This window comes from Aristolochia californica, unplaced genomic scaffold (assembly GCF_029961685.1).
Source record: "Aristolochia californica isolate CCGP_79_NKW_82.1479 unplaced genomic scaffold, dmAriCali1.0.hap1 SCAF_7, whole genome shotgun sequence".
Classification (NCBI taxonomy): domain Eukaryota; kingdom Viridiplantae; phylum Streptophyta; class Magnoliopsida; order Piperales; family Aristolochiaceae; genus Aristolochia; species Aristolochia californica.
The window spans coordinates 32,004,935-32,019,846 of record NW_027182268.1 but is presented as its reverse complement, the minus strand read 5'-3'; the positions used below and the strand labels follow the sequence as shown (position 1 = coordinate 32,019,846).

Genomic DNA, 14,912 nt, shown 5'->3' with positions numbered 1-14,912 from the left:
ATGTGCATGCTTAAAATATTCATATGAATGGAAATTGCATAAAAAATAGATTCCACAATTTCTGCAATATAATATATATGAATTTTTTATCCAATGAGAACACACAAATGGTGAGAGGAACAATGGTCATCTCCGCTTAAATGAAAATCTTGCGTGCGGGTTGGAATCCCCGCTTGCTAAAAAAAACAATTGATTTTGAGAACCGAGTTGACTCAGCGAATTGGAATGGGCAAACCGACTCAACCTGTCGAAGTCAACCCAAACCGCCCCAATTTGACCCTTAATGTCTGAGTTGCGTCAATCCGTTCGACTCATCTCAACCAGTCCGAGTCGACTCGTTATTTAAATGAAACGTAACCTAAGTTTTAATTATTTTTTAGTTCCTGCGCACGCTAGAGGTCGTTTTCAACCTCCAGCCACGCACTGAGGGGACACTTCAGCTTCCTCCCTCAGCCTACCGCTAGACGTCTAATCTAACAACAATGACTGTGCTGATACCACTTTTTAGAATAATCGTAATCTTTAAATCCAAATTTAGAATTTGTATTATGCCAGAAGATTAGGATTCGGGATAAATACTTGGATCCATTCCGAATGATCGTCTTTTTGTTGTGGAATTACTATGACGAACGGATGAATGGTTTTGTGACCTTCCTCCACTAAATCACCTTTATTCCATTTCGGGACTCTCGTCTCTCTTCCGGTTGGGGAGAAGAGAAACCGTGTTTGGATTTAGTCTTTGAAACCACAACCATAATGTTCTATTTATATTGTTTAATTAGGATTCTCATAATTCCTTAATTAAGACAATATGGGTATCTACTCAATTGATCCATATTTCTTCTTTAGTAGTCTATGAGCTTAGCAAAATTAGACCACTTAATTTCAGCCTATTTTAGTAAATAGTAAATATAATTGAATACTTAAATATGTTGCCCAAATTAAATTAGGAAACATGAGTTTCCTAACATCATCTAGTTTTAATAACCCCATTACATTTCAAAACACATATCCATACTTGAAATAAGATAAGGTCTAATTGAGTTTGCTCCAGTCATTTGAGTAAGACTAATTCAAACCGAGTCTTTACATGCTGCAAGGACTAAACCAATTGAATCTATCCCATAGCATAAATCCAAATCTAAGTTGACTCGACGACACAAAATATGGGTTTTCTATTATTTCCAAGGAAATTATACTAATAACCGCTAGGAAAAATTTTAATCAAATATGGGCAATTCTCTAGTAGGACGTATAAAGATATCAAATAAAAGATTTTAAAAAAACATATAACCGAAATATGTAGTTCTAACTTTTTTGGGATCATGCTTTTCTAGTATGGCAATAACCAGGCCAAATTGTAAGATCAATCAATATGAACTTCAAATTGAATTTGAATTGAGTTTTCCATATTTTTAATTAACATACATATGGGCAATCACTGGGATTACATTAATCAATTCACACTAGAATTAGGTGGAATGGTTTAGAGATTTTATGAATGGCAAAAAGGCAGGAATGGTTTAGAGATGGAATTGGATTTTCAATTGTATCATAGGCTTCTTATGGACAGATTTTAGGAATATTTGTGTCAATAGGAAAGCAAAGTGGAAAATTTTCTAGCGTGTGTATTATTTTTTGGAAAAAAAAGGTTTTTATATAATTTTTTATTTCTCTTGCCTTTAATTTTTTTTAAAAATTATTACTTTAAAAGAATTTTTTATTATTATTTCATTTTCAGATTCTCTTGAAGCTTAGAGGATATAAAAAAGGGATTTTGGCCAGCGTGGGCTGCACCGGCCGGTATACGTCAAGGCGCGGGCACCTTTAAGTCCGAGACCCGGAGTTCCGAAACTTGCTTACTGCTAGAGTGCTGAAGGAGGCGTCCACGTCCCGAAGAGTTAAGAATTTTAGAAAACGCAATGGTATTCCTCGAATTTTGAGGTATTTCTTCTTGATTTCCCTTATTAGTTTCTTTTTCTTTCGTTGAGGTCCGCAGTTTTGCGATGAAACTCTTTTCGATGGACTATCAACTTTTAGTTGCTATTTTTTTCACATGTTCCAATTTGATGTAATAATCAGGTGCTGAAGAGTAATTCTTTTTGGCTAGATATTACATGAATGCATAGTTTCTTGTAATTAAGATCTGATGATATTACTTGTTTCGGTTCTTATGCGCTTTATTGTATGTAAAATTCGTGAAATTCTTTTCGTATATATGTGAATTGGTGGATTTAGAAACAGTAAATTTTGTAATCGGTGGTTGGCTGATATTTCTCTGACCGAAACTTGTTCTCAACTTTGAGATGTTGGAACTTGGAACACGTATATAATTTGTAGAACATTGGAAGTGCTTTATCCAATCTCCATTCTTCTCACTTTCCACCTTTTGTGACACTTCAACCTTTAAATGGCTAATTTTCAGGTTTTTCTACCTAATACTTGGACTTTAACCCAACTGAACTTTCTTTTTTGGTATGAATTATGGGAGATCCTCTCCAGAGAAAGGAGGAACCGCCATCAAATCAACTGACTTGGGTTGAGTATGGCTCAGATTTTTTTTCCTGTTCTGTCTCATCTGTTGATTTTGAAAAGTATTTTTAGAAATAGTTGGTTTTTCTTTCTTTATTGCTTAGTTAGAATTGACACAATACTTTCTTTTAGATTGCAAGATTCACTCAAGAAAAGAGTAGTTTTGGAAGATGACTTCTTGTGGGCTGTGCCTTCACAAGAATCTTGCATGGAGGGAAGTGACAGAAAGGAAAAATTACAATACATTGGAGGAGTCGACATTAGCTTCTCGAAGGATGACCCTGATATAGCATGTGGAGCACTTGTTATTCTCAATATTGATGGGCTCAATGTTGTATATGATGATTTTGCAGTTGTTAAACCAGAAACGGCATATGTTCCTGGTTTCCTTGCTTTTAGAGAGGTTTGTAATATAATTCTTTTATTTGAATAGCGTGCATGTTCTTAAGTTGTCGGAGTTAATAGCTACTTGAAGTATAATACATATCATGAGATGAGCTTCTTGGGTTATCTATGAGTTATAGTTACACTAGGATGTTGTACAACCCAAAAGAACAATATTTTTTTATTGCAGGAGCTGAATATTTCTTTTTTTTTAACACCCCCCCCCCCCCCCCCCAAAAAAAAAAAAGGAAATTAAAAAGAAACATTTTTTTTCTTTACAATTGAAGTATTTGAATCATTCAATGGAATGTTTCTTTTCTTTGAAATGGAGCGAAAAGATCTTTTGATTTTTTATTTTGTAAAACACACTCTTTTAATACACAACTGGTTTTCTAAAGCATTTCCTTTTATCCAAATTTCGACCCCTATTCTTCTGTCACATGTTGACAGAATTTCTTGACACAGTTCCAGTCATCTGGATGTTTATTTCCCTTTTTTCGTTTCACATTTGAATCTGGCTTCAGTTGCAAATTAGAAAATTGACATTTTTCATTAGCAAAAATAGAGACTATGTTGAACATTTCTACAAACATTCTATGTGGAGCGCAATCAGCTGATTATGTTTTCTCCAGAAATTGCAGGATGGAACTCTCTGTTTTTTCTCCTTCAATATATTTTTTAACAAATCTTACTAGATTTGATGAGCTCTAATTCAACCACAATTACAGGCTCCCATTCTTTTGGGGTTGTTAGAGAAACTTAAGCAAAGTGACCTTCCTTTCTATCCCCAGGTATGCTTGCATTTTTTTTGAAGGTTAGTTAACATTGTCAGTAGTTGTCCATTCATATTTTTAACCATCTGCACATAACTTCACAAATCCATCCAACTGAAAACACAAAGTCAATTATACTCATTTAGGTTGTTATATAGTTTGTCTCATAGCTGTTTTACTCTCTTTCCAAATATTCGTAGATAGTACATTATTGCTTATCCATCAAATATATCTGAGAAGTGGTATTACGTGATTCCAACAGCTGCTAATGGTTGATGGCAATGGAATACTCCATCCTCGAGGCAAGATTATCCACCCATTAAGCTTTGTGTATTTTCATCTACTAGTAATAATCTATGCATCCCTTCTGCTGTGGCACGTGATTGGCAGAAAGACAATTCTGAGTTTATGGATCCTTTAGTCTCTTCTTTCGCGCCTCAGTTATCTTTTATTGACACACTTTCATATCATCCAAGCTATTTCTGTTGACTAACAGTTACAAATAGCTGAGGTATAACAATTTTGTCTATACAAGAGCCCAGTCACAGCTTTGAGGCATGCTAACTCATCCACCAAAATAAGTTTGATAACTAAGTCCATGTCATGCAACTGATTGGACCATCTGATTCAAAACCAGATTACTTTTTGTACAGCCTTGTTTTATTTGACAATAGTGCTGGTACAGAACCTTCTTTTTTTTCTTGTGTAGGTTTTGGCATAGCCTGCCATCTGGGTGTCTTGGCTAATATTCCTACAATTGGAGTTGGAAAAAACGTAAGTAAATCAATATGGACATTTTGCATGGTAATTTTTTCTATATTAATCTTTTTACATTTATCAATCGACTGAGTCCTTTATGAAGTTGATGAATTTCGTTTTTTTACATCTACTTTTTTTTCTAATTTCACCTTCAATTGAAGCCACTGTGGATGTTTGGCTTTATGTAATCCCAGTTGCATCATGTTGATGGCCTTACTATATCTGGGGTGAAACAACTTTTTGAAGCCAAAACAAACGGTGGTGACAACAATCTGGTTACTCTAACTGGAAACTCAGGGAGCATATTGGGTGTGGTAAGAGAATAAGATTCTGTTTTGTGTGCTTCATAGATCAGTACCATATCTTTTAGAAGAATAGTCCAATTTATCATTCATGTTATGGGGATTCATCACCCTCGGCCAAGTGATGCCTCTCCTTGAATCACTTGGATACTCACTCCAGAAGTGCTGATTTAGCTCATTCCATGGCTAGAAGCAGGACATTCAGGCAACATCTCATTGTTGGGCAGAGCCTCCCTTTACAGTGATCTTAAACCTTTTCTTTTTTGCATTCAGTTTCTGCCTTGTCAGTCTCCTTTGGCCTTTGTTTTTCTTTGTATTGCTCTTATTTCCTGCTTGTGTCCTCCTTTGGGAGTTCTTGCTTAATAAATTCTTAGTTCTCAAGTTTATCCCAAATAAATAAATAAATAAAAATAAATCCCCCTACCATAGTTACCAGAGAATGCTTAAGGGGGTAAGAAACTCGTTTCCTCATTAACTTGTTTTGGAAACAAAAAGTAAGCTTTCCTGAGTCAAATAGTTTTATATAATATCTGTACACAAATTGCAAGTTCCCCATGTTAATCAGCTCTCTTTGATCATCATCTTTTGCCCATTGATATTATTACTTTTTCTACTTGCTTTTTGATGATTGTTCCTTGAGAAAAGGAAATAAATTTGTGATTAAAAACTAATGCTGTTTTTTTCTATTTAAAGATAGTAAGAAATGGAGGTCTCAGGCCAAAAAAATGTTAGTCCTCACTGTTTGGTATTGGAAAAACAATAAAAATGGTGAAAACTGAAATGATGAGAAGCTCAGATATCAACATGTTCTAATTTTTACTAGAGCATGTATTACAGAGAATGTCTATTGCAAACTGGTATGACCCTCAAGTAGAAAACATATTTTGTACTTAGGTCAGTTTCTAGCAGATCTTGCTCTCTGCCTCCTGTTGAGGTAACTGTAGTTGTTCATCAGCATAATTTATTCTGTCCCGAGTTATGAGGTCTTTATGCGGCACCCATAATTTTTTAGGCAAATTTTCAGGCAATGAGATCATCTAGAGAATCATTGAAGCCAATATTTATATCTGTTGGGCACCGTGTATCACTTGAAACAGCCATCAAAGCTGTTAAAATGTGCTGCAAATACCGTGTGCCGGAGCCAATTCGCCAGGTAATATCCATTTTCTTTGGTCAAGGAATTCCTTCTCTGAATTATTAGAGATTATGAGACTTTGAGCTGCAGCTCAAGGGTAATGTCAGGATTTATAGTATGATATCTCAAAGTTTGAAGCTAGATCGAGGTGTAAACCCGTTGTAATGGAAGGATCAAAACTAATGTATTAGAGATTGCATTTGAAATCACTTTGTTTCATGATTTCTTTTATTAAAAAACTTATCAGAATTGATTTATCATGCAAAAACTAGTTTGTTTAAGATACAAATATGGATTAATCTATGATCTGGTTATCATGCATAGTATCAAACTCATCGAAGTGCAGTGACGTTCTAATCCTCTCTTCTGTAACGAAATAGCAGGCTGATATAAGGTCAAGAGCTTTCCTCCAAAAACATAGCGGGATCTAAGACGTGCGAAGATTCATCGTTCAATTGGATAGGAACGGAAGAAGAAAGCAAGCTTCTGAAAGTGACGCCAGGATTAGGAACTCAAATATTACAGAAGTAGCCACAGAGATGTGTAAATTATGTGTCAAAATCATATACGAAATTCTATTTATTCTTGTGCAAGATTGGAGCAAGCAGGTACAGGAAATAGTGTTTGGAGTGTTGGGTAAGAATTGGCGTATGGCCGTCAATAGCAACAGAGAAAGACGGAGGACAATCAACAATTTTGTTTGCTTCCAGAAGGCGTCGCAGTGGAGCTGCTGCTGCCGTCGTTGGCCACAAACTACGTGCATCATCAACACATAAATGACTCTTTCAATGCCTACGTATCCCTATCCATGCTAGGTCTCTTTCCAGAAAGCAACCTTTTTAAATTGACACTTGAGAATCACACTCCTTAAAGATTTTATTTCTCCTCAAAGCTAAAAGCAAGAGACATTACTGGCTGAACTACCTGTCAAACAGATTTTGGTTAAAGAATCGACCTAAAATTTTTTCTTATATTTTTACTTTTTCCTATTCAATCATTTTCCAATCATGAACTAACAATTGACGTTGAACCCCCCATCCGATACATCCGCTTGATAACCACAATAGGTCGGTTCTGTATTACGATATCACACATCCCAATCAACCTCAATCCCATCCCCATGGATGTAAATAATGGGTCAAACATCCGAAGAGTCCCAAAATTTACAGGAAAATTAGCCAAAGCAAAACTGTTACAATCAAATGAAGTGCCAACTTTGCCCAGCACATAAATCTGTGACCGCCGTCAGAGAGAGTGGACTCGATCATGATCCCAAACCGGCAAGTTCCTGTAGATGGATTCGTCTTTGTTATCATGGAAAGGTTTGGGAATTCGCAAGCACTATCAAACTGATTGAACTTTTGAAAGTAACTGTTAAATGCATATGATATGTTTCCACGGGCATCCAAATCTCCACAAGAGGTACCATATCCAAGACTGGTGCAGTCTCCATTAGCACAGGCATAGCTCACACTGGTAGCAATGCTAGGATCATCCAGGCTTGCTTGTGGTTTAAGCACACACCATTTCTGACTTAAATAGCGGACACCTTTGGCAGGAATCAAGGTTCCAGAATTTGTGGTGCCAAGATTGAGCTGATATTTGGCACTCCCATCATAGTTAAATACACCCCAATGCCGTTCAAAATTTCCTGGTGCTATGCTCTTATCGTCCTCATCGATCAAGCTGAATAAATAGGAATCGATAGGTCCTGCCCTCATTGGGGTCCCCCTACCGGTCAAAATGTGTGTCATCAACCCTTGGTTAAACCGCTGCGCATAGTTCAAATTTGCATTCCGATCACCGTCTGTTGGCCACCCAATTTCACCAACAATGATAGGCAAGTTTTCAAAGCCGTTTTTCCTCAGTGCCCAGATGAGTGTGTCCAAATTTGCATCAAACATGTTGGTGTATGGGGTGCCTCCATCGGTTATTGCGGCAGAATTACTGTCAAAGAAAGCATAATCCACAGGGAAGCTGGGTTCCAAGTAGAGGCTGATAAAGGGATAGATATTGACAGTGAATGGGGCTCCATTGTCGCTCAGAAACTTGACAATAGCAAGCATTAGGTCATGGATGTCAGGGCGAAAGTCTCCACCAGATGGGACGCCAGTGGAGGATTGGTAGACATCAGCATTTAGGGGGACAGTAACCTTAACTTGGCTGCTGAGACCAGCTTTTATGAGGGCACTTTGGACATTCTGGAGAGCTGGGAATGTTGTTCTAAGGAAGCTACCATTATAGGTCTCCAAGAAAGGTTCATTGCCAACAGCTGCATACCTGTAAAGAGACAACAAGGATAAAACCATGTGTTTTCATCATCTTTAAAGGAAAAAGTTAACATAACAAGCAATTATGTCAACTGTTCATATAGAGTTTCTCAGGTATGTTCCGTTAAGTTATTTTTTTCAGATGTGGTAGAAGAAGTAAGTTGCACTGAAGTATAGGAAGCACAATAGCTAACAGTCCAAATAAACAGAGCACACATAATAAAATCATACAATTAGACCAACCAAAAATATTTGGGGTAGACTTCATCTAGTAGAACAAAGCATATTTAGTAGATGACTTTCAAATTTAGATGTGTTAACAAATCGGTCTTTCTTGAAAACTTCAGTTGAAATCTTTTATATAATCAAAAGAAGAGAAAATTCCATTCATGTTGCCTAAGATGTTAAAGTCCGTCTGCTGCATCTGCTTAGCAGTGGAACTATCAATCAGGAAAGCATCTGGTCTTGTGTGGTCACTCAATTTATGAAAAACTCCAAAAACTTATTCTTGCCAGCACTTTCATGTAACTGTACAAAAAGGACGACTAGAATGGAGCACGAACAGTACATGAATTGCATCTGAAATAAGAAATGAACTAATTAATTGCACAAAATGAGCAAAAATTCTGATAAAAATACACCATAAACAAGCATAAGGAACCCATCAGGTGCACGAGAATGTGATGTGGTAGTAAATTGGTTCCATGCTTGACCAGCAACATAACATCACCTATCATGTGTTATAACGAGAAAGTAGTATAAAATTACATTCAATAAATTAAATAAAACATAAAACTTAAGTCCTGTAATTAATTTTTGAGCCCTGCATTTATCCCACTGAATATTAATTTAAGAACACCAAATGTGAAAGTGACAAGGCTTTAAGAAAGTCTTTCAGAACATTGTCACACCAAATAAACAGCATCCATTTCAGAATCTGGTGAAACAAGAATCAGCATCTCTGGCAAAGCTTAGATTTTCTTAATCTGAATGACTTTGACTTATTAATGCTTCAACTAGCTAAGATACACCAATATTTTGATTAAACCTAGGTTCAGCAAGCATATATTATTCATTTGTCATTCAACCCCTAGTTGCTACACTCTCTTTGTGCCAATCAGTAACTAAGAAGAAAAAAGAGAGACTCTATTTTGACAACTCACTTAAGCCACACTCTACCATTTTGACTCCAGAGATGTGTTAGCACATTCAAGGTTAATATAATTATTGACACAACTAATATATTGAACATATACATCTAAACCTCAAGAACATACTAAAAAAAAACTAAAGATTGTGAGAAAAGCAAATGGCTATTTTGTCTCGCAAATAGCAACAGAGTGCTTATTGATACTGCCTAGCAGTAACATGAACCTTTGAAGCCATGACAACATGAGAGTAAGACTTTCCACAGAAATTGGCGAAGCACATCACTATCTGCAATTGGATGAACCTAAAGCACCAAACTTAATGCCTATTTGCTGCTATGACATGTGGAAGGCTTCTACCATAGCTTCTACCATGCAGTAAGCACATGGGATACTACAACCCAGCAAGGTCTACATACCTAATGGTCTGTTTGGAAGCCATAGAAAAGAAAAGAAAATGAGAATTTGACCATTACTATTCCCAAAAATAGTTTTTGGGAATAATAATGATCAAATTCTTATTTTCTTTTCTTTTCCATGGTGTTCCAAACAAACCCTAAGTTAGTCAGTGCATGGAAAAAGTGAATCACCTAGAGGAAGAAAATTGAGTCTGAATTTAAGGGTGATTCACATTCCAAAGATGAAGTACTTTTTTCTATGAGTAGCTGCAAAATCGAAAGTGCAAGGCCACCTAATCTTTGAATAAATTTTATTGGATGGTTCACAAAGACATTTTGCAACCTCGTTGCACTAAAACTTTCTTTGGAGTTGCATTTGGACATCTCTCATAACCTCTACAATGCTTTGAAACATTAATCGATAAAGCATCGAGATGTAACCAACAAGCATTTGCTCACACTCAGGATCCCCTCCAAGACACCATTTAATGCTTGCAACAAGTTCCAGTTCAAAAAATAAATGGTGAATAAAGGAATTACATCTGTTTTCAGGCATCCAATGCAGACAACATTAAAATACATACCTCTATAGAAAATGAAATCAACGAATATCGAATTAAATAAAGCAACAGGCTCAGTGGATGCAAACATAATTCATTTTAACCCCTACGAAGCAAAGTTAATTGAAGTATCAATCAGAAACTAATCTTAACTATTTGAACGGCCACACCAAGTCTTCACTAAGCAATCACTAAAAACCCACTAGGCAGATTGGAGACAACCCCAAATAATACGGAAAGAAGAACTACGATGTCTTAGAACAAGAAACAGACAGCATAGCAGAAGATAAGCAACCATCAATCCTATGTTCGTAAACAAGAGGATCAATGGAGAAATAAAGAATAGAAAGAAGATAGTGTCTATATCCTCACCTGATGTTCACACCATTGTTGGAGATGTAGGAGGAAACATTCTTAGACACCCATTTCTCAGCTGCCTTGACACTAGTAGCCAAAGTGGCCAGCATGTCGTTCGGGATCCCCACCATGACCTCAAGCCCCGACTTCCCAAGGGCCTTCATAGTCGCTGGATCTGCATCGAACAACTTCACCTTCTGAATCTGATTATCCCGCAGCATTCTGACAACTATTTCAGGGTCCAAAGGGTGGCTCGACTGTGTGCCCCAGTTCGCTCCAATGCCTACTACTGAACCTACCAGGCAAAACCACGACAGAACCCCGAAAACCACCGAAAACCAGCCCATGGCTTCTCTAAATCCCCCTCAGCAGCTTCCAACAACCGAAACTACGACGCAAATTTGAAAGAGTTACACCGGCGCCAGCAACCAGACAACTCAAATAAAACAAGTCCCTACTTCTGGAAGAGCTCGCAAAAATAAAACCTCAAACGAAATCAAAATGTGTCTGAAAGTAAGGCTTCCGTCAATATGAGAGCTCCTAGAGTAAACTAAGAGGAGGAAAAACACAAAATAATCCAACACGAAAAATCCTCTACTTTCCGCACCTGAGATGACAAAACTGATGATGGGTTTGAGCGGAAGTTAGACGCAGATATAAAAGAGTGACAAAATACAGATATCCAGACCCAAGACACATAAAAAAGAAACGGAAAAAAATCTCTATTCTCCTCCAAAATCCTAACACTTCTTATCGACCTCAAAGCAGAATTAAAACTAAGTGCTTAACCACTTGGGGTTCACCAGAGTTCAGCTTTTATTCAACTCAGGAAAATCCCCACAAAGGTGAGAGCTAGCACTATGCCAAAAACAAGAGTAAGGAAACAATTTATAAAAATAAAATAAAAGGAATTTGAGCCAAAACCCCAATACAGAAAGGACGGAGGAACGAAATGCCAGATACTAATAGACAATCAAAGGAAACTTGGTTATTTGGCCCCTGGCACCTGAGTGTTCTGAAACAATCAGTTGAAAACTGCTAGAAAGAAATGTTATGAAAACTCATCTAGCTCTACCGGTGGGTCCATGACCCCTCGGTTCCAGATGCAACCTAAGCTCACCAGAGCAGCAGAGCTCGAAGAGGAGTCTTTAAGAACACACTAAATTTTAGCTCAATTATGTATCGCGAACACAAAAGATTGAGAAAAGGAAAGGGAAAGGAAAGACAGCTAAGCAAAAGATTAAACGAAGGCACGCTAAGCAACGCTAGGGGTCAAGTTCTAGAGTAGACACAGAGGACAAGAATCCACCAAAAGGAGAGGGAAAACGGAGAATTCAGATGCCGTAAATCTTCGTACTATTTTAAAATTGTTATTGTCCGAAACTCCGAATTAAGGTTGGTTACTGGCAACTTTTTAATGGAACTGGTGCAGCTGTAACTCCTGAGTTAAAACTGTGGCACTGCTGCTATAACTCCTGAGTTAAAACTGTGGCAGTGCTCTTTGTTCGGTGGTAACAGGTACAATTGCCGATTGAGTTTCCTGCATCTGACGGAAATCTAACGGCGTCGAGATTCAAATGCGTCACCAACGCTGGAACTGGGTGAAGAATCCCTGCCGGCTGCCACCCGAGGACCATCACCGACTCCGTGACTCCGTTCGTACATGATATGCCTGAAACGATCCTGACACACTCCGAGTTAAGCTGAGTTAATTGGCGTATAATACTTTCATAATACTATGTATATACAGACTTCAACCGTGTGTCTCTTTGGAACCATGGAAAAGAAAATAAAATAGTAAATAGGAAATTTTTTATTTTTATTAACTATTTTTAAGAATAATAATGGTCAAATTATTTTTATTTTATTTTCTTTTCTAAGGTTCCAAACATACACTAAATACAAGCTTATTTCATGTACTAATTTGAATGGATAAAAGATAACATCTCCCTTAACAAATTAAATATTAAAAGTATTATTTAAGAGGAGTTGAGACCAAATTATACAACCAGACATTGAGACTCACACTTCATAATTATTTATTTTTTAAAATACTTTTATTTAATTGATTATTTTATAATTTAATTAGTCTAAAATTAATTAGCCATGATTTTATTTTTTACTTTTTAATCATTACTGAGTTATTTTACCTATTTAATTATATATTATAGTATAATTATTTTACTATTAAAATAATGAGAATTAAAACAATCATTTATTTAGGAATTAATAATAAATAAAAAACATAAAGTTATTTAATTTAAATTTAATAATTTAATTAAATGTTAAATATACGTAATTTATGTGCAATCAAATGCAAATTTACGTCGCAACCTCAGATGAATCTGTGACACCAATATTATACCGACCGTCCACGTAACGTGGACTACCGAATTAGCTGCGCCTGCGCGGAAACCGGTACTAATTCGGCAACGAAAGAAATTCAGTCATTCGCGACATTTCTGGATAGCCTTAGACGTTAATCGTCGATGGTGGCAGAATCAGAAAAGGAAGGGCAATTATGTAGGCGACCATCCCTTTCTCCATGTCAGGCTGCTCCTCTCTGGTCTGTAAGCTTTTTCTGATCCATCTCGACTCGCGTCTCTGCTTTTTTTCTTTTGCCTTTTTTTTTTTTTTGTTTTCAGTAGCTCTGCGCCTCTGCCTTTCATTCGTTCTACTCTTCTTCCTCTCCCTATCTCGCTCTCTCTCTCTCACTCACTCTGTTTTTTTTCTTTTAAGATTTGGTTGTAGTCTTAGTAAGCTTGACGTAGATCTTGAACGGTTTTTTTAAAATCCCGCCGTTAACTTTAACGTGAATGTCACCAACACCTGACGACGAGATCGGCGATCTCGAATCTTATTCTCTCCTACTCCAGTCTCTGATCTGTTGAATCTTACGGATCGAAATGATAAATTCAGCTTTCTATGATTTCTTGATGTGGATTTTGCTTTAGGAGAATATTAAACCTGTGCCGAAATCATCTCCATTCCAAAGAATTTATAGACTGAAAGGTGCTCACCAGCGACTCATTAATCAGGAAATTAGGATCCCTGCGGTATATAAGAAAAGATATCCTTAGAATGTGTATTATAAGATTGATTCCTCCAACGGCTTGAGGATCACGAAACGAACTAACTTTTGAGGAGCGAAAGCAACATTCTCCGTGACTGGATTTAGCAAACAATGGCGTCTTCGACAGCGACATACACCGGCCACGGCCTCCCTGGAATGTCACTTGCCAGTTGCCATTTCCTAATGTAAGGTCGCCATCAAAGCTTAGGAGAAAGCCATTTTTTTTTTTTGCCAGCAGCTCTGTAGGATCAACATCACCTAAATGGCAATCAAGAAGGTGGGTAGGGCCTACGTCCCTGTCTTGCTGTGAACTATAATCATACTTTGAGTTGGGACAGTTGGGTGGAGTCATCTATCTCATTTAGCTCGCTCAAGCTTGTTAGATAGTCAGGAGAGGGAATAGGAAGAAAGAAGTTATCTCACACAAAAAAATCTTTATTATTTTGGTTGTTTGGAAAATATCGAAAAGATTCTTATTTGAAACTTTAATATCAAGGTTTTAATTTGAAATATAGTACACAAGTTAATATTCTCCATTGACAAATATAAGCAAAGCAATTTTTAGATATGAACAGGCATCATTTGGTGAAAACAAGATCATTTGGGGTATTTTAATCTACTAGTTAATAGCTATAATTAATGTTAATGATATCGTGATTTACATTTTTTGCTTGTTGGACCTAAATGTCAAATACTATCCCATTTGAAAACTCACATAATTCTTGAAAGTTTTTATATTTTGATACCCTTGAATATCATGCATTAGTAGTTATATCTTTGTCATCACATTCTATCAACCAACTCAAGTGGTAATAAAAAAAAAAAATATTCATTTATTCAGGGGTGTAAGTGTGTTTAGAATTGTTATATTAGAATTTTGTTACTGGACTCATGTTGCTAGTATATGAGGTTTTAGAATAAATGTTTCAAATATAAAACTCTAGAGTTATTTTCATAGTCTTAGTATAAAAATTGAATTATCAAAGTAATAAACATAAATATTAATTAGCCAAAGTAATAATTATTATTGTGGTTACTATATTGATTTTTCATATTACTGAATCTTTTAAGTAACAAGGAAGCTATTACTAAATAAACTTATTAAGAAATCATTATTATTAAAATAATATAATTTTTTATTTAAGTGAAATAATATAGTAAAAAAATAAAATTGAATAATATATAATATCAAGTTAAATAAGTTACTTAATTTAAATAAAA

The 14,912-nt window shown here is 36.2% G+C and overlaps 2 protein-coding genes across 4 annotated transcripts; one reads left to right on the top strand and one right to left on the bottom strand.

The window, feature by feature from the left end:
* The first annotated feature begins 1,810 nt into the window (after positions 1 to 1,810).
* Positions 1,811 to 6,790, top strand: LOC137936077 (uncharacterized). 3 transcript variants are annotated; one of them, XM_068780608.1, is made up of 9 exons: positions 1,811 to 1,944; positions 2,426 to 2,543; positions 2,665 to 2,935; positions 3,645 to 3,707; positions 3,952 to 3,991; positions 4,399 to 4,463; positions 4,643 to 4,762; positions 5,775 to 5,903; positions 6,269 to 6,788. In XM_068780608.1, exons 2-9 carry the CDS (start codon positions 2,485 to 2,487, stop codon positions 6,314 to 6,316), a joined length of 795 nt encoding a protein of 264 aa, XP_068636709.1. In that variant the 5' UTR covers positions 1,811 to 1,944; positions 2,426 to 2,484; the 3' UTR covers positions 6,317 to 6,788. The 3 variants fall into 3 exon arrangements, with proteins under 3 accessions (XP_068636709.1, XP_068636710.1, XP_068636711.1); XM_068780609.1 differs by lacking the exon at positions 5,775 to 5,903 and having other exon boundaries at positions 6,269 to 6,790; XM_068780610.1 differs by lacking the exon at positions 1,811 to 1,944 and having other exon boundaries at positions 2,475 to 2,538.
* Positions 6,791 to 6,940: 150 nt separating this feature from the next.
* On the bottom strand, positions 6,941 to 11,861 carry LOC137936076 (glucan endo-1,3-beta-glucosidase 6-like). The gene is made up of 2 exons (XM_068780607.1): positions 10,634 to 11,861; positions 6,941 to 8,165 (listed from the first exon to the last, which is right to left on the bottom strand). The coding sequence occupies exons 1-2, from the start codon at positions 10,963 to 10,965 to the stop codon at positions 7,049 to 7,051; spliced, it is 1,449 nt and encodes a 482-aa protein (XP_068636708.1). The 5' UTR covers positions 10,966 to 11,861; the 3' UTR covers positions 6,941 to 7,048.
* Positions 11,862 to 14,912: the final 3,051 nt, after the last annotated feature.